Source organism: Actinia tenebrosa, unplaced genomic scaffold (genome assembly GCF_029948245.1).
Source record: "Actinia tenebrosa isolate PJP-AT-01 unplaced genomic scaffold, QUT_ActTen_1.0 PGA_scaffold1__47_contigs__length_23844297, whole genome shotgun sequence".
Taxonomy (NCBI): domain Eukaryota; kingdom Metazoa; phylum Cnidaria; class Anthozoa; order Actiniaria; family Actiniidae; genus Actinia; species Actinia tenebrosa.
In genome coordinates this window covers 10,516,367-10,535,299 of record NW_028292578.1, presented here as the reverse complement: position 1 = coordinate 10,535,299, position 18,933 = coordinate 10,516,367, and the positions used below count along the sequence as shown (strand labels likewise).

Genomic DNA, 18,933 nt, shown 5'->3' with positions numbered 1-18,933 from the left:
ACACATGAATACACACGATAACAGTGAATACACATGATTGCAGTGAATACACATGAACACACATGATTACAGTGAATACACATGAATACAGTGAATACACATGAATACAGTGAATACACATGAATGCAGTGAACACACATGAATACAGTGAATACACATGATGACAGTGAACACACATGATTACAGTGAATACACATTAATACAGTGAATACACATTAATACAGTGAATACACATGAACACACATGAATACAGTGAATACACTTGATAACAGTGAATACACATGATTGCAGTGATTACAGTGAATACACATGATCACAGTGAATACACATGATCACAGTGAATACACATGATCACAGTGAATACACATGATAACAGTGAATACACATGATAACAGTGAATACACATGAATACACATGATAACAGTGAATACACATGATTGCAGTGAATACACATGAACACACATGATCAAAGTGAATACACATGATCACAGTGAATACACATGATAACAGTGAATACACATGATAACAGTGAATACACATTAATACAGTGAATACACATGATTGCAGTGAATACACATGAATACACATGATAACAGTGAATACACATGATTGCAGTGAATACACATGAACACACATGATTACAGTGAATACACATGAATACAGTGAATACACATGAATACAGTGAATACACATGAATGCAGTGAACACACATGAATACAGTGAATACACATGAATACACATGATAACAGTGAATACACATGATTGCAGTGAATACACATGAACACACATGATAACAGTGAACACACATGATTACAGTGAATACACATGAACACACATGATCAAAGTGAATACACATGATCACAGTGAATACACATGATAACAGTGAATACACATGATAACAGTGAATACACATGATCACAGTGAACACACATGATTACAGTGAATACACATGATCACAGTGAACACACATGATCAAAGTGAATACACATGATCACAGTGAATACACATGATAACAGTGAATACACATGATAACAGTGAATACACATGATCACAGTGAACACACATGATCACAGTGAACACACATGATCACAGTGAATACACATGAATACAGTGAATACACATGATTGCAGTGATTACAGTGAACACACATGAATACAGTGAACACACTTGATAACAGTGAATACACATGATTGCAGTGATTACAGTGAATACACATGATCACAGTGAATACACATGATCACAGTGAATACACGTGATCACAGTGAATACACGTGATTACAGTGAATACACATGAATACAGTGAATACACATGAATACAGTGAATACACATGAATACAGTGAATACACATGATTGCAGTGAATACACATGATTGCAGTGAATACACTGAATACACATGAATACACATGAATACAGTGAATACACATGAATACAGTGATATAAGTAACGTTATAAGTATATCCTATATCGTGTATGTATACAGTGTAGAACCATGTATAATAGTGCCATTACATGAGGTCTTACATGAAGTACCGACCCATTTTTGTGAACTAAGACACTCGAGTTTGTAGATTAGCCCGCGTTGTATCGAGTCAGCTGAACACTTTACGGTATAACACAGGAAGCCCAAATCTGACGAAACTAGTTTCCACTGAATATTTATTTGTCTTTTTGGCGTACGTATAAAAGATTACAAGTTAGGGATCTATACCTAATGAAAACAACTTTACTATGATTACAAAATCTTTTGAAGTCTCGGCTAAAACAATTCCAAATCTGATTACTCTGCTTTAACTTGGGTTACCTGTGGCGAAACCTCTAAGTAGCCTAGCCTGCTTAGTCATCTCAAAAGACGGGAAAATCTTTGTATTTGAAACAATTTCTCTTCAAAAATGGTCCTTTTAGACAACGATGGAGTAAGTTATTACTTTATTTTGCTCATGTCATTATTTATTATGATATTGGGTTTTACTTTTTGTTTTTCTCATGGATTCTTATGTGTTTTTTTTTGGTAGTTTTTGACGCAGCTTACTTACCTTGTTCAAAAGTCTCGAACATCTGGTTCAGTGTACATCACACTTAAAAAATGTAAGTTTGGAATGAATTCTTGATATAAGACTTCATCTTCAGTTGTTCCATCCTTCAAACATTTACTGAGTGTCTACGGTTTCGTTTTTAAGACAATGGTCAGACAAAACCTAAGCCTCGAGGTTCAAAGAAGATGAATAAGCTTACTGCTGTTGAACAGGATCATCATGGAGAAAGTCGATGTCTTTTTAGAGCTACGAAAGGAAATAAGAAAATTAGCACTGTGGTGAGTATATAATATTAGAAATGAATTAAACATACTAAATGTGGTATTTTTTATATTTTTTATTTTTGCTTTGAATTTTTTATGCATTCAAGCTATTATATTTATGTAAGCTTGATTGCATGACAACTGAAAAATTTTACAAATATAAATGCGCACACACATAAATTTGCAATTAGTCCTTGAGCACAAATGGACTATGAGTCATTATAAAATAAATTAAATAGTACGCACGCTGTGATTGGTTGATAGCCATGTTTGCATGAGGGTATGTAAACACAGTTGTGACGTCACAACTTTCTTGTTTTCCCGGTACAAGTTCAAAAGTTAAAAATTTACAGTTTCTTTCGAGGAAAAAAAACGCCCCCAAAAAAGTATTTTGAAGACGAAGTTCCAAATTTTGACTTGGGTCAGTGCCACAGGCATAACCCTATGGTCTCATGCAGGTCTTTCTGATCGTAATATCATGACAATCTCTCGTTGGTCACCGCAAAGAGAATTCCCTCAGGAGCTACAACACACGTCCTCCGTCAGGACAGCTGCGGTTGTTCAGCGACGTGCTTTCTCATGATTTAAATGCACCGCCCGATAAAGACTACAAGCATTTCAAGGAAACAGTCAGCAGCTTCAAATTTTTCCAGCGATAGCTCTTCAGCTCCACAAAATATCTTCTCGAGGCAAGACGAAACAATCAACTTCGCTGCCATGTTTTCTCGCCGTCAAATTGAGCAAAACCACGTTTCTTTCAACCGAGAATTCCATTCACAGTGACACTTGTTATCCACTTTTGATCACTTTCGTAAAGATAATCAATTCTGAAATCTTTTATTAAGATTTCTATTCAATCTTTGGACATTTCTTTGTATTTGTTTTAAAGTTTTAGAATGATAAATGTTTAAAATAGCTAGCGATTCTTTCTCGCTTCACATTTGCCTCCTTGGCGTTTATTACACAAAATTTGATTGGCTAACGATCGAAGTTCGTGATGTATGGAGAATTTGTATTTTGATATGATAATCAAATTCAAATAAAGATTTATTTTCTTGCAAGTGGTAATGTTTTCCCTTAGTATTTATTTTATAAAAGCAATAGAAAACTTTTTCCTCTGTGTTTACATAGCCTGATAGCAACACTCGGGGGGGTTGGGAGAATTCTCGACAGTTATGCAAACCCTCGACTACGTCTCGGGTTTGTATAACTGTCTGGAATTCTCCCAACCTCCCCTCGTGTTGCTATCAGGCTATGTAAACACGGAAAAAGTTTTCTATTGCTTAAATAGCCCATGAGGCCAAAGTAGCACTGTAGCTTATCCAATAAGGACGCAGCATGGATGATAGGCCAATGTAGTTGGATTTGGCTAAATCTATTTAGTGAATCCAACTACAATGCTGTGTTCTGATTGGATGAGTTACTACTAGAATATTCTTGGTTTTCACTTACGTCTTCAAAAATTTTGCCAGGATTTATGTAAAACAAAACTTCCACAGGCCGAAAGAGTAGCCAAAACTAGAATATTCTTGGTTTTCACTTACGTCTTCAAAAATTTTGCCAGGATTTATGTAAAATAAAACTTCCACAGGCCAAAAGAGTAGCCAAAACTATATATCTCAGCCAAAATTCTAGCTTAAAGAAGTTTTAGATACGAAGATAAAAGCGATTGATTATGCCCATAATTTAGTTGAAATGTATGGGTCCGCCATCTTGGTGTCTCACTGAGGGACACCAATATGGAGGCCAAATCACGAAGGTTAAAAATAATGTTTATAGTGCAAACATTTCAAATTTTCAATAACAATAATCATAAAAATAAAGTTACCAATCACCTACTAAGTTAAAAACATATTTTTTCAATCAAATTTCCCTATTTCTAATGCTTTGAAAATGCGTGACAGAATTGCGTGACAGAATAAGACTCATAATAAATCTACACCGAACCTTGATAATACAAAGACTTTTTCTTTATAATGCTATAGACAAATATTTGAAAAACAGTTTTGTGGGGTGAATACTTTAGATTTTTGTTTTTTGATGACGTCACTTGAAAACCAACTTAGTTGTGAAAAGTGCCGGTTTTGAATACCAAAACATTAAATTTAACTTCAATTTGTTTGCATCTATATGTTTGAGCGACTAGGTTTGACTAAAATAATTAGTTAAAAGTCGTGCCCTTATGGCCTATGAATCAATAGCCTCATAGTCTATTGACTCATAGCCCAATTGGGCTTAAAGACTGATTGCTAAGTATACAGTACATTACTTGAATTTTGTCTTCTACAGGTCAATTCAAAAGATGTGAACAGATTTCAATTAGTAAGTACATGTATTTAGTTATTTTATAGTAAGGCAGTTAGGCTAAAAGTTTTTTCCATTTCAGACCATAAGTCATATAGTACTCTTTAGAATATGATTCTTTGTTTGAGTTGTCTCTTCTTATAAAATGAATAATAATAATAATGATCTCTGTGTAATTACAAAGGCAGCGTAAGTCAACAAGATGTACAAAAGGACACAGGGTAGTTTCCATGAGTTCGCCAAAGGCAGTTTGATATAAATTTTTAGGTTGTTTTACTAAAATTAATGTATTGCGTAGAAAGGATGTGCACGAATGATGCATGAACATCCTTAAGATCCATAAATTATTATTATTTTTGACACAATGCCGTTATGTTCTCAGGCATATGCAAATGTACTGAAAGCCAACATGGATAACTTGAAAAAACGAGACAAGAAGACAGAAAAGAGTAAAGCTAAGAAATCAAAGGCAACTCAGTGAAGTATTTTGTATTTAATAGAATTTCTCAAAATTGAGATGAACAAAGTTATGATAATAAATTATGTTATTGAAGATATAAAGTGCTGGAAATGAAAAAATTCCAACTCTTTGTATTTATTGCTGTTTATTACAAACCATACTGAAAGAGCAGATGTTGGCCCAAAACAAAAACTAGGTTTTCTTTTTAATCCCTTCTATATGAAAGAGAGGAGGCATATTCCCTGCTAGTTCAAATAATCTCTTTGATTTAAGATTTTTTGTCTATGGCACTAAAATTTCAAACTTGAGGTAATTTAATTATACTTGCTATACACATGAACCTGTGGGTAAGTGTGTTTACTAAGAAAAAATGAATGACGTGTAATATTCCATGGTGTGCCATGATAAAGCAGTGTATAACTTTTTCATCCCACACTATTGGAAGAAACAGGGAACCCCTGGCAAATATACAATGGCTTTCATGCATTTTAATTTGCTGTACTTCAATGTCATTGGATATACTGAACAATTCATTTAAAAACGTTTTTTCATCTGCCAAAGTTTGCTTAGATTCACCATTTTGTTATACCCTATACCCTGTATAACTGTATCTTCAAACCAGCTAAAATCATTTAAAACCATATTTCCTTTGTTAAGCCTCTGGGGGCATTATTCTTTCAGTGCTTTGGACTGGGGGCTCATTAGAAGGGGGCATATTAGAGGCCGGGGGCTCAAAAAAATTCTTGATCTATTGGAAATTCATAATATTATTTATATTCAAAAACACAACAGATAAAATGACTTTCAAAGGCCTGCCAAGGGAAAAGGACCACAACTGCCCTTAGGGGTGGGAGCTTGATAGACAGGGAGCCTAATTAATAGGGGAAGGGGGCTTAATAGAGAAAACATGGTAACCATTCTGTGAACAAGTTTGGAACACTTTTCGTCAATCAATTTACTGGTATATACATAACAGATCTTAGGTTTTCATGTAAAATGTCTCACAATATGCTTCAGAACAACCAGCATAATATAAAATAATAAGATAAATAAAAAACAACAACAACAGATAATGACATTCAGTGATTTCGTTTATTGTGATCCAAGACTCTCAACCTATAAATTATCTAAACATGCATACATGTGGTAAGATTCTGTTTAGGTTTATATATATACATCTAATGGCAGATATTGGATAACTACTCCATGCAAATATATTACAGCAAAAACTGGGAATTTTTTTTCTTATGATTTAATTTTAAAAGTGGAAGGCAAGAGAGGACATAACATTCATTTCACCAAAAGAAGATTGATAATAAGATCATAATAATTTGGTTGCAATCTTACTGACAAGTAATTACAGCCAATTAATTAATGTTTCTGCAACCTAACTGACTCCAGACATTTGGAGTCATTAGGAATTTTGTCTACTGCCAATCAAATTTATCTTGTAAGATATAGATGGTAAATTGGAGGCTTATGATTTAGGTCTAAAATAGTTGTAAAAAGAACAAAATGATTGATAAACCTGCTTTCTTTCTTAACTTTGAATATTTACAGTATAATACTTTATAAAAAGATGCTTTGTTTCTAATGGCAAAGATCATCTGCTAAAGTGCTTTTTTGTTGCATTAACATATTATTATGCCACAATAATTTGGGCACATACTAGCAATATATTTTCCTGGCTTGTTGTAGCTGTTTTTAGTGACTCAATGAATGTCTCTCACCAATGCTATATTAGGTTTAGCATAAACCTACTAATGGTCTACCTGCACTCTGATTGGCTGAGCTACTAGTAGTGTATTAGTTATAGACCACCAGTAGTGACAAGGTTCGGTTTTGAAAAACAAACCAACTGCAAAAAAATTGATTATTTTATTTCAACCTAGGTTTATGCTAAAACAATTACACCTCTTGCCCTCATGAGAGCATTTGAGCTGTGGGTGTAATTGTTAAATAATTTTTTGTTTGCATGTCACATTATTAAAAAAACTTGTCTGGCTAATCACCACTGAAAGTAGCAGTGCAGTGGCGCAGCTCAACATGGTACAACTGAAAGCATGTGAAGGGGCATCATGCTGTCATATTGGGGGTATTTACTCCCATTATTGTTGAAGTGCACCCAGTGAAGTTCAATGTCTCATTTGCCGACCAGCATTTTAATGACCAAAGAACAGTGATAAAGCAATAGAGGATTAAAATAGAGGATTAGGGCATTAAAATCTTTAATTCAATCTAAAATCTCCCTCAAGATATTGCTCTTTTATTTCAGTTACTTGATTGGCAGTCCTTGAAATGCCAATTGGCAAATTAGACACTGAACTTTGTGGGTCACACTTCAACTATAATGGTAGCAACAAAGTATTTCTCATTGGCCTCCTTTGTTAATACTACCAACATGGCTGCCAAGATTTTTGGGCCACATCCAACTGATCAAAATGTCAACCATTCAAGAGGATTGGCATGAGAGGCATTTGCACACTGACAGACAGGCACTAATTTTTGCTGAACATTTTCTATTGACTGACGGTCATTTTAACCTTGCTGTTTGAACACTCTAGATGACATTCATAATATTACATTATTGTGCATCCCATTAGGTCACTAAAAATAGCTGCAAGGATTTAATATGCAAATAAATGTTATTAAACTCTAAATTCTGAATCATATTAAGCTTAATTGCATTCCTAACTAGCTGTGTCTAATTCTGCTATTAAAGCTAACTATTTCAAAAATAAATATCTCTGTAAAACCTAGATACCTAAAACTTTACTACTACGAAGAAAACATGCATTTTCCTCTCATATTCATGTGTTTTACAGGTTAAATAGACAATAAAATACAAAACCATTTACAAAGCTATCCATTATGGTATGTGAGCCGGCCTGGCCTTGATTCAAAACTTCCCATTCTTTCTCGTTCATGGATTCCTGTGAGTGGCAGGCATTTTCTTCCATGCTTCCCATCAACAAACGTAATGTGATTCACATACCTGTGCAATTATAGAAAAGAAATTTCTAAGTCTTGATCCTTTTGCATTGCTTTGATTCAAGCAAATTGATACTGGGGCAAGAAAAGTGGAGATTTTGGCCACAACCTATTATGCTGGACTAAGGAGTAACATTTACTTTCAAATAAACTTACTTATCAAGATAGTGAATACTGAGATGTTCTGGGTACTTCTTTGCCAGTTTATACCACTCAGCACTGAGAGAATGCTTCCACGAGTGAACTTCTACAAGCCATCCTTTCTCCAAAGCCATCATTGCACAACCTGGGAAACTTGTGGAATTTTCTGATTTGCCTTTCATGCCATCTCCACTTGCCAGAACTAAAACTCTTGGTGAAAGCTCACAAATTGCCTGTTTGAAAATGAGGATGTGTCAAGTATATTTATAGTTGCTTAACTTCAAACTTTCAAAATCACACAGAAAACAGAATTGCCTTTCCATCTATGGCATGAATTGGGTGTCTAGCACTTATTATTAAAGACTCTGGAAACTGGGTTGATCAAAGGCAGGGCACAGTTAACTCACGGAAAGTAAAGAAATCTAGAGTGTGATGTACCAAACCAACATGGCTTTCCATCTTTTTTGCAAAAATCAACACTATTTCTTATTTGTCCTGTAATTGACTGGCCTAAGATGAAGTGTCATTGTTCCTGACATTATATACATGTCATGGCAGAAATTAATAATATATTTATGGAAAAGGTTATCTGTGTACCTTGTAAATAAAGAGATGTAAACCTTCATCAACTCTTTGTTCATCTTTTCCTCGTCTGTCCTCTAAATCAACCACATAACCAAGATGCCTGGAAGTGAGAGAAACAAAAACATTGCAAAGATGTCATCACCCATGTCATCACCATCCAGTCCTAAACATACTAGTATTGGGAATTGTGACCTAATGTGCTGTCACAAAAGTGAAGTAATTTTTCCCTTTTACATCTTCACTTTTTAATTCAGCTGCCAAATTGCAATACATTTTACTTCATACTTATTCCTGATGGCACCAGTCAACAAATCGTTTCTCAGCTGAGACAAAAACACTCATGGCCCAATAGCCAAATTCATCCAATTGTACACTTGTCTTGTAAAAGTGGATGAGAATGTACATTAACAAATTATACAAAGATTTCTAACCTGTAAATGTCCCAAACATGTTCTGTAGCAGGTGGACTTGACCCGCACACAAAGGTTCTTTCTTTACTCCTGTTTTTCTCCAGTATTTTAACTAAGTTCTGCAGCTTGACTCGGACATGGCGTTTCCGTTCCCCAGCATTGTAAGCACTGGCACATTCTTGAGCACCGATGTAAATATTACTGTTGTCAACCACAATGACTGCACCCTTGGTAACATCCTGGCTTCCACTTGACGATGAAGATGTTTGATTCATTTGAGTATCCTTCACTTGGTCTGCTTGCTGGACAGATAGATCATGCTCTGTGAGTTTTCTTTCGCACTTGGGAAAAGACTCCTGTTGCTCAGAATTGCTGCAAAGACCTTCCACATTATTTTCCTTAATGACAAGATTGGGACTGAAGTGCAAGTCTCCAAAGCTGTTGTCTTGCACGATATATGGTTTCATCTCTTGGCTACCATCAGATATTACTTGTTCATCAAGATGGCCACTATAGGGTTTTTCCACTAAGTATTCATTTTGGTAATGACTATTGAGATGGTTGTTGTCAGAGCCAAGCCTGGGATCTTTGTTCATGGTTCCATCTTGTGCAATTGTTTTCAAATCAACCAGTGATAGTCTTTCTTCCTCCATTTCCTCAAGCACAGTTTCTTGTTTTCTGACAGTAAAATCCTCTATGCTTTTGTTGTTAGAACAAATTCCTTCTTCTGTTTCTGTGATTTGGTGATACACATTTTCCTTACCTAGGTCTCGTCTTTCATCAGTTTTGCCAGAATCTTTGTTTTGGCCAACCAAGTTGCTCAGTTGAAACGAATTTAACTTAGCAATTTTTCCATTGAGGCAGGTTCTACCTTGTGGTGGAAGGTGAGTTGGTAGTTCAAAAGCTGGCTCAATCATCCACAAGTCGTTTGACTTTAAATACCTGACACAAACAAGCAACTACAATATTTATCAGGTCCTTAGCAAAACGAATTTCTAACTTACATGTCCAATTAAAAATTAGAGTGTTGAGTTTTGTGGAGAAGGCAAACTGGACATTTAGATGCAAAAAGAAACTCAAAGTGTTTTGACCAAAAACCATTTTCAGAGCTAGGTATGGCAGAATTTGCTGATTTCCCCCCCCTAAACTGTCAGTTATGAACTCACCTCCATACAAGTGCCATTGCCAAGACGACTACACCAACTAATACACCAGCAATGAACATATATGTTGGCAGCACAACTACTTTGAACACAGTAGCTGTTGATGGAATAGCTGTGGCATTTTCACCTAAATGGAAAGAATCAAAATTGAGAAATCTCTAGATAAATCCATAGTGCCTGTGGTAAATAGATAAAGTGTGCCCCCTTATCATCAGTGGTCCTTAATTACATTATAAAAGGAAACTTGAGATGTTAAATGTTTGGCAGATTTACAAGGTTTTGACCCAGCTACATCCTTGGGTCTAATAACTATATCAAATATACTTCCTGCACTTGCTTCCTTATGTTTTGTTGGGAATAAGATTCCATAGAACATACCAATACTCTACTTACCATCTGCTAGAGTCTTGACTAGTTTAGGTCTAGAGAATGGTGAACAAGTGAAGCCAGGTTGAAATCCACAAGAGCGTAGTTTGACTTCATACCATGTCCATGGTTTCAGCCTCTTAGCTACATACATCACATCAATTCCAGAGTATTCCAGTTCATTATCAATGTACAATTCATAGTGGTCAATCTCAATGTTGTTTGGCTTGACTCTACACCAGCTCATTTTGATTTCTGTGGGGCTTGTTGCTGTTACATTTGGCACAACAGGTCTCTCTGGTGATCGAACTCCTTTAGGAATATAAACCATAGAAATCACTAGTATCATAATCCCAAATATATAGTTTTCCCACTTATATGATGATTCCATTGACAAATTGTGTCTTCCTAGAATTAATTGCTCAGACATGATAACCTGACTGCTGAATAAACTCTAAACCATTATGGTTGATCTGTATGTGGGTGTGAGTAATTGCAGTGTGACGTGATCTTTATAGTAACATTTTATGGTTGAGTGCCAAAAAACTAGTGATCCAACTCTTATCAATCATGGGCCCAAGCTTGTTCTATTGTCGTACATAAGTTGTAAACAAGGCACTTTAAGTACCCTTTAATAACCGATTTGAAGTGTTTTATCAGGTTTAAAACCATGAAGCACAGCAGAATGTGTGTAAAGTCCATTGCAACAATTGCAGACATTTTTAAAAATTCACAGTTTTGTGAGTTTTGATGAGGCTGATAAAAAGGTTTCCTAAACATATACAGCAGCTTTTATTTATTTATTTATTTTTTCCTCAAAAAATACTGAAGAGTTCAGAATGACAGAGAGCCATTCATTGTGTCTTTCTCACCAAGACACAGTTAAGGCATCTCCCAGACGTGATAGAAACTTGATACAGATAAATGGAACATAAAGATGATCATCAAGCTAGTGTGATCTTTCTGCTATTTTCAATATTCTGTGAACTCTGTAGTTACAAGCTGCACTCTGAAATTTTATTTTCTTCGCTGCCGCCTTTTATGTTCTTGACTTGTGGGCAGAGAAAACCCAATTTCAAAACAAGCCACTGTAATGTCTGAGTTCGCAAAATATTGAAAACCGCAGTCATGTGTCTTGTGCATTCTGGGCAAATGAATGGAACATGAGTGCAGAGTTGACTAAATAAAAATCAATATATTCCTTTTTTCGTTCTTTTTTCTTCCTTTCATTTCCTTTTTTGTGTCTACTGCATATTATTAAGCAGTAGACACTATGCCATCAAGTTTACCCAGATATACTTCATATCCTATTTAACTAGCGAAAAATATAGTTAAATGACATACGATATATAACTGACATAAAGCTCATCCTGGTGTAAGGGTTGTAAAACTTCGGATTACTTTCGGATCCCACGTGCACAGCCAGCGGCGCATGGCGAGGATAGCCGATGTTATCCGAAGTCCCGCATACTGGCTGGTCAACTTGGTTGCTCTGTTCGCGACTGCTTACACCTTTTTATCGACTGGGAAACGTTTGACCAACGTTTCAAACATGATTTGGTAGGATTCAGTGATTTCTACACGGTAATCGCAGCCATTTTTGTAGTTAATTGTATTTGTTTATTTGGAACAAGCTAGGCACACGGGTTTCATGGAATGTGTCAAGTTTTGTTTAATTAAAATGCTTTCAGGTATTTGCAATATCTAGAAAGAATTTATCGCAAAAAACGGCGACAGAATAGGCCATTTCACAGATCCCGTTACTCAACCTCTGCCTCGTCAGCGTGTAATTATTCTTTAGAATTTGATTACAGTCCGCAGTAATGAAAGGAATTTACACATCAACGAACAATTGAAACACTTAAAAATTTCACAGTTTGTAGGCAATTTCTAAAGAATATATTACACGCTGACGAGGCTGAGGTTGAGTAACGGGATCTGTGAAATGGCCTATTGGTGTGTTTGTGCTACACGAAGCATGTCAACAATGGCGCTTCATGAACGATTGTTACAGAACCGATGCGATGTGAAACTGACTCAGATTTTTACAGTGACAATATTTGAGCCCTTTAAAGGGATAACTGAGCTCCGCATACAAGTGAATATTCTACATATACATGATTAAAAAATGTTGCTGTGTATCTATCAGCAGTAGACACGTACTCATCGAGTACGTATTTTCTTGGGGGGTGCTTCACAAAACAAGCATTAACCAGTGAAGTTTTTGTAGCAAAACTTTTTTGTTAAAAATAGCGTTCATTAAAAAATATTTTTTCTATATTCTAATTTGTTACAAATTTTGTCTCAATAGCTTAATTGAAAAAAAAAAAAAAAAAAAAGAAGAAGAAGAAAAAGAAAAAAAAAGGGGAAAAACGCGTTTCACATCAAGAAGAATTTCTTTCGTTGCAGTCACGCTATGAACGAGTTTTTTCCAAAGATTTCATTAGGCTGCATTCGACTCGTAAGGTCACGAGATTTTACGTTTGAATAACAAATATTGGACCTTGTAGGCAAATCTGATGTAATAATCAGATGTTGTTATTGCACATATTTGTGCCCGAAATTATTGATCTTCATTCAACCAAAGAGTACTTAACCGAATGGTACTTTGCGATGTCATGATGTCAGCAAGGATCAAGAAAAAATATATTGGACATTTAACTAAAGTTATTTACAAAGTACCCGATTTTAATAAAAGTAGATAAGGACACTGAGAGTAAGAGTTTAAGCCCGCGGGTTTTAATTATTAAGCTGTTGACACGATCAATTCATTTATGGTTTACATAGATATTGAGATATGCACAGACTTGAACCAAAGCCAGCATAGTACTGTGGTCCACTGTATGCTAGTACAAGACGTTACCCTTATATACACAAGAAGTCTAGTAAGTCTAGAACCCAGTAATAAGATACTTAGATAAATCTTTTGTGACTTATTTTACTGAGATATTTAATTATACAGAGTGAATTAAAACTTACTTGCTTCCATTGCTGGAGTACAAGTCGAGAGGACCATTAGCATGCCAACGAGAGCGAGAGCCATGATGTATCTGTCTAGTCTTGTCCTTGGATGGGAACGTGTTGTTTGTCCTCATTAACAAAACCGTTTCTTACCATTGAATTCTAGCAGATCATATACTTGTCAGGATCATGGTCTGAGGAGTACATTGTAATGAAGAATGCTACATCAACTTCGCCAAACACAACGAACACGTCCTTCTTCCGTACCCTTCCGTGCTACTAAATCTGATACGAGTAGGTTGATGATCAACTCGAACAATCATGTCACTTGATATACTGTATTTAGAAAATCTCCTGATGGTTCTTAGCCAATCATTGTATAGCAGGCAAAAGCGAAATATGAAGCACGAGGAACACGGGACACCCAGGACCTTTCGACTTTTACGACTATGCCATTTCAGTTTGTAGCTTTTGTAAATATGGGATAACTAAAAGATGATGTCACTGTTCTTCTTGCTAAAACGTCTATGTTATTCCCGTCTTTTTAATTTCCCCGGCTCTCTGAGACCAAGTTTACTTGGTTATTTTATATAGAAGTTTATTTTTACTTGGACCCCTTCAACTTGAAACAAATAAAAACTGTGGTAATGCCTCTTTAATTTAGTTAGTCCCTTCGGCTTGGCAATTTAGTTACTACCTTGCCATTACTTGGCCATTTCGCTGCCAATCTGAATGAGCATACTTTTTAAATAAGAATCCCCTCCCAGAGATAGATAATCGTACTTTGGATTCCAGAAAGCTGGGATGAGATTGGATTTTGCTTTTATTTTATGCGCCATCTGGAAAAAAGCAATAGTCCATGGAAAATAAAATCATCGTACCTGATTGTTTCCTATTTTGACTAAAAGCGTTGCAGTTTATTATACTCGGGAACTGACTTGGGTTGAAAAATCTGGATAAAGGATTGACTATAGATTCCAGAGTTCAGCCTTGATCTTATCTGATGGAAGATCTTATCTCAACACTGCTATACTAGACCTACTTCGCGGGCATGTCGCCCTTTGTACGTCCCACGCGGAATAAGTACGTGTTTGCAGAAAAGATCGACTTCCTGACTATGATGCCTTTATCACGCCGGTAGAGAGTCATTTTGAAAAATTAGTTTTACCAGAAAAAGGAGTTTGTATGATTAACGTTTGTAATGTCGATATATATCAGAAAAGTTTCGTCGATATTAGAAACGTTTCCTAGACCGGCAGATTGCACTATTAATTCGCTCGGGCAGCCGGCTTGATCCGTCCAACAAACATTCGATCTTTACAACCTCAAAGCATTCCAATATCTTGATTATGGACAGTCTTAACAAAAAACCCTTAACGGAGTAAAATATGTACTTAACTTAATGTCATGCAAACGTGATAAAGTAGGTCTTTGAGTGTGCGCGAGTTGATTGTGAGGGTATAATGATCTTTATAATGACGGGCTGTATCGAAGATTTACAGTTCTTGGGATCTAGTCCAGAAAAAAGGTCAAACAATCACAGCAAGTATTTCACTTCCCTTTGTGCTTCATCGGAAACTCTACTTTCTTGGTGCATATTAGTCACTCCTCCCTTTCCTGGCACCGAGTTGACGCTACTCCATAACCCACTGACATCAGTGAGGGTTCTGAGGGGTTAAAATAGGAGCTGGGATTCGCCTTTTGGGGGGCCTTGGAAAATTGCAGAGTGTAACGGGTTGTCGCGCAATTTCTATTTTTTATTTTTGTTTGGCGTGGCGTTGCACGAAGTAGAACTTATTCGTTCATACTTTTCGCAAGCAGCTTGCAACGCCATTGAACAGTGTATCACCCCTCCAACAACTTTTTCTCGCAAATATCATTAAGGAATATTTTTCAAGAGATTGGGCATGCGAGCATTTACCATTTCTTTTAGTGCTAGGAGCCACAAAAAATGTTTTAAGTTGCTGAGACCGCGTTGCAGTGTAACACCTCATCGCCTCGGCCAACTATTGCAACCGCACTACCGGCTTTCAAGCATTGCGAGACACTGAGGTTGCTGAGGAAATTGCAGTATAACATGGCCTTTACACAACAGTTACGACTTTTTCTTGCATCTAGATCTAACCATCAGTAGAGTCGGCCAGTTACGTCTTTCTGGGGACTGGGATTGGGATCTTGCATGCACAATTTTCGGTGGCGGAAATGGGTTTAGGAACCCCTTTAAGACGTACCCTCTTCAATGGATACTGAGCCAGACACTCAGTCAGTGTAGTAAGGTATATCCTGTAAGGTATACTCTTTGAACTGTAGGTCGGCCGGTTGTAGTGTTTGAGAAAGTTGATGAGCAATTTTTCTGCTGTCTGAATTAGTGGGGAAAGTTGTACTTTAGGGAAGGTACTTTTTTAATCGAAGGAACGGCCGGGGCTTCCGATGGGAAAGGTCAAATTAACCTTTTTATTTTGATGAAAGCTAGTCATTTTGACTAATTTTAATAAAATGGGAGGGTCATAAATTTCTTACTGGGTAAAACAGGGAGGGTGACGACCATTTTTTAAAAAGTTTATTGCGAATCCCCAAGCCCTCCCCCTTCCCCACAATAAAAAACGTACCTTCCCTGCCTGAGATAAAACAAGCTTTTCAAGAGACGTTATGCTCTAAGAGAGCCGCTTTCAGTCTGTAATCAGTTAACAGCGGACTCCACTACTAGGATTACAACGGCATGGATCCATGTGCTGAAACACTTACGTTGCTTATGTGCTGCAAGGCAGAAGAAGATCGATGACAGATTCTCGGCCTGGGGCCGAATACTCGCACGTACTCGCCATCACGAAAACTTGATCTTTTAAATTTGTACGTATTGTTGTAAAAGTAATATGTTATTGTCTGTGTCTTTAGTTGATCATTTGTTTGTACTGATCAATCCTTTACATAGACTAACATAGAAAATCCGCAGATCGATTCGCCATCTGAACGAACATAGCTTCTTATACACAAAATCAGACGGATTGAGGGAAAAATAATTTCGAAGCATAAGCGCTTAAAAAAAGATTACAACATCCATTGAACTAGTCGCTGCTAGATTTCTTGTGATTTTGCAGGATTTCAATTTTTCACGCAATTCATGCTTCCGTCTCGAACAATTCAGTATTGCCAAACCCTCCCCGAACCAGAACCAATCATCATTTGTACAGTTTTAGAGTGCATATACCAAATATCTTTGAAAAAGTTAACAAACAAAATCATAGCCAGTGCAGTTATGAATATATAGGAATCCGATTGGAGCAGTAAATGCTACTGACTGAAATACAGTTCATGAGATGGGGAAGTTCTTCTATTTTTTCCTGCAAACCTAATCTAGGAATACAAAAGTGCATCGGATTCTCAATATTTTGTGTATGGGCGGCGCAGCCAAAAATGCTGAAAGGTTTAATCAGTCATCTACTGTCAGCTTTTGTATAATTTTTATTTGTAACCCTAAACCCCTAAGGGTGCATCTCAGCATTTTTGGGGGCTTACCTTCCCATGTTTTTCACTATCAGTAGTTTTTGGGTTTTCATGTTCGGCTTTGATGCTTAGTTTCTGTTGTATATGTATGAGTAATGATCAGTTGATTCAATCAAAGTGTGCAAATATACTACTCAAAGTACTGAGCCATGGCTAAAAAAACTCATGAATAATTCATAAGCCTTTGATTCAAATTGGGAGGGCATACAAGTCATGACATGCATGGACTTTTATACCCGATAAAGTCTTCTTCATCAATTAGTATTCTTTAAATCATGTGTTTTTGAAGGGATTATAGAATTATGTCATTAAAGAAAAAATCTGAGCTCCAGTTTTTTCTGAGCTCTTATTTTATGTGGTTGCCGTGAACAATTTCATTTGAGCCACTACCAAGGGAAGATCCAGGGGGGCAAAGGGGGGCTGAAGCCCCCCCCCCCCCCCCTTCAGCAGAAAAAACAATGTTTTTTATATTGTTTTCCGTTGTGTCGACGGAAGAAACTCAATTAGCCCCCCCTAAATTCAATTAGCCCCCCCCCTAAAATTTTGGCTGGATCCGCCCTTGACTACTCTATTTTTTATTTTATGAAAGAAATAAAAACTTGCTTCCTTTAATGTGTGCAGTCATAAAGCACTTAGTGATTGGCAGAACACTTGACAAGTATTAAGAAGCACTGCATCACGCTTGGGTTTTCATTTGGATTTTCATATACCATATTCATGTGATACCATAAAGATAGAGAAACACTTTACATTTATTTGAATGTCAATCACCACTGAGCCTTATGTACCCCTGAAATTTGTCCTCTCTCAGCAAAATATCTAAACATCATTCTTGACACCCTGAACCTTCCCACAATACCCCGAGCTCTATCTGTCAGAACACATCTGTTACGAACACGATTAAGACTGCTGTTGAGAGGTAGTTTTCTAAGGTCCTCTGCAGCTTTTACACGAACACCAGATGGAAGGATATCGCTCTTTTTTATCATCCGCAAGCCTGATCTTTGGACTTCATTATCTTTGAACATTTCTCTTCTCTTCATGTCTCTTCTTCCCCACTTTTTGAGATAGTTAGGCTTGACATAGTATTTTCCTAATGATGCTGATGTTGATATTAAATTGCCTGAAGTATTACATGGGGGATTACCTAGAAAGGAATGCAGAATGGACCATGAGATGGAAAATAAACTCAGGTGAATGTCCTTAAAAAAAGCTGGAAACCAATGAGCAACTTATTTCACATGTAAATATAAAGGGGAACAAGATGATGAACTCACAATAAAGAATAACACAGCAAAAGCACACACCACCCATGCTTATAAACTGATCACAAAGGAAGCAAAAATCTAATGTTGGTCTTCCTGTGGTTATATCATTAACTTAAAAAAAGACATGAAATTCTCTCCCACACTCAACCTTAATCAAATACTAACCGCACATTATTCAATATCCAATCTTACTTAATTATATTCAAACTGAATAAATGGGTGCCTCGATTTTTGACTTACTTGACGTTGCCAGTTTTGTACTTTTTCGTTCCCAAAAACCATTTCTTTTTCTACAAAAGCAACTATAAAACGCAGCAGCGATAAAATTAGTCCTTGGTATAACTTCACGATGCAGAAAAGAGCTCTTTGATGATATAGAATTGGCAGGAAACAGCGTGGTTTTATGGGCACTTTTAGCAAGACTCCTCAACACGGCCGCCATGTTAGATTTGACGACATCAAAACGAGGCTCATCGCGGGAGC

General features: G+C 36.5%; 3 protein-coding genes and 1 long non-coding RNA gene across 4 annotated transcripts; 2 read left to right on the top strand and 2 right to left on the bottom strand.

Moving 5' to 3' along the window:
- The first annotated feature begins 1,810 nt into the window (after positions 1-1,810).
- Positions 1,811-6,139, top strand: LOC116295766 (signal recognition particle 14 kDa protein). Its single transcript, XM_031703681.2, has 5 exons — positions 1,811-1,914; positions 2,014-2,086; positions 2,179-2,312; positions 4,587-4,619; positions 4,984-6,139. Exons 1-5 carry the CDS (start codon positions 1,891-1,893, stop codon positions 5,080-5,082), a joined length of 363 nt encoding a protein of 120 aa, XP_031559541.1. The 5' UTR covers positions 1,811-1,890; the 3' UTR covers positions 5,083-6,139.
- Positions 6,135-14,220, bottom strand: LOC116295765 (uncharacterized). Its single transcript, XM_031703680.2, has 7 exons — positions 13,697-14,220; positions 10,745-11,029; positions 10,355-10,478; positions 9,210-10,130; positions 8,791-8,878; positions 8,209-8,426; positions 6,135-8,056 (listed from the first exon to the last, which is right to left on the bottom strand). The coding sequence occupies exons 1-7, from the start codon at positions 13,758-13,760 to the stop codon at positions 7,924-7,926; spliced, it is 1,833 nt and encodes a 610-aa protein (XP_031559540.2). The 5' UTR covers positions 13,761-14,220; the 3' UTR covers positions 6,135-7,923.
- On the top strand, positions 12,134-14,200 carry LOC116295767 (uncharacterized). Its single transcript, XR_004197047.2, has 2 exons — positions 12,134-12,301; positions 13,505-14,200. It is a non-coding gene; the product is annotated as an uncharacterized LOC116295767 (long non-coding RNA).
- A 3,554-nt stretch (positions 14,221-17,774) lies between the features above and the next one.
- On the bottom strand, positions 17,775-18,899 carry LOC116295764 (small ribosomal subunit protein uS14m-like). Its single transcript, XM_031703679.2, has 2 exons — positions 18,691-18,899; positions 17,775-18,329 (listed from the first exon to the last, which is right to left on the bottom strand). Exons 1-2 carry the CDS (start codon positions 18,890-18,892, stop codon positions 17,950-17,952), a joined length of 582 nt encoding a protein of 193 aa, XP_031559539.2. The 5' UTR covers positions 18,893-18,899; the 3' UTR covers positions 17,775-17,949.
- Between the last annotated feature and the right edge of the window lie 34 nt (positions 18,900-18,933).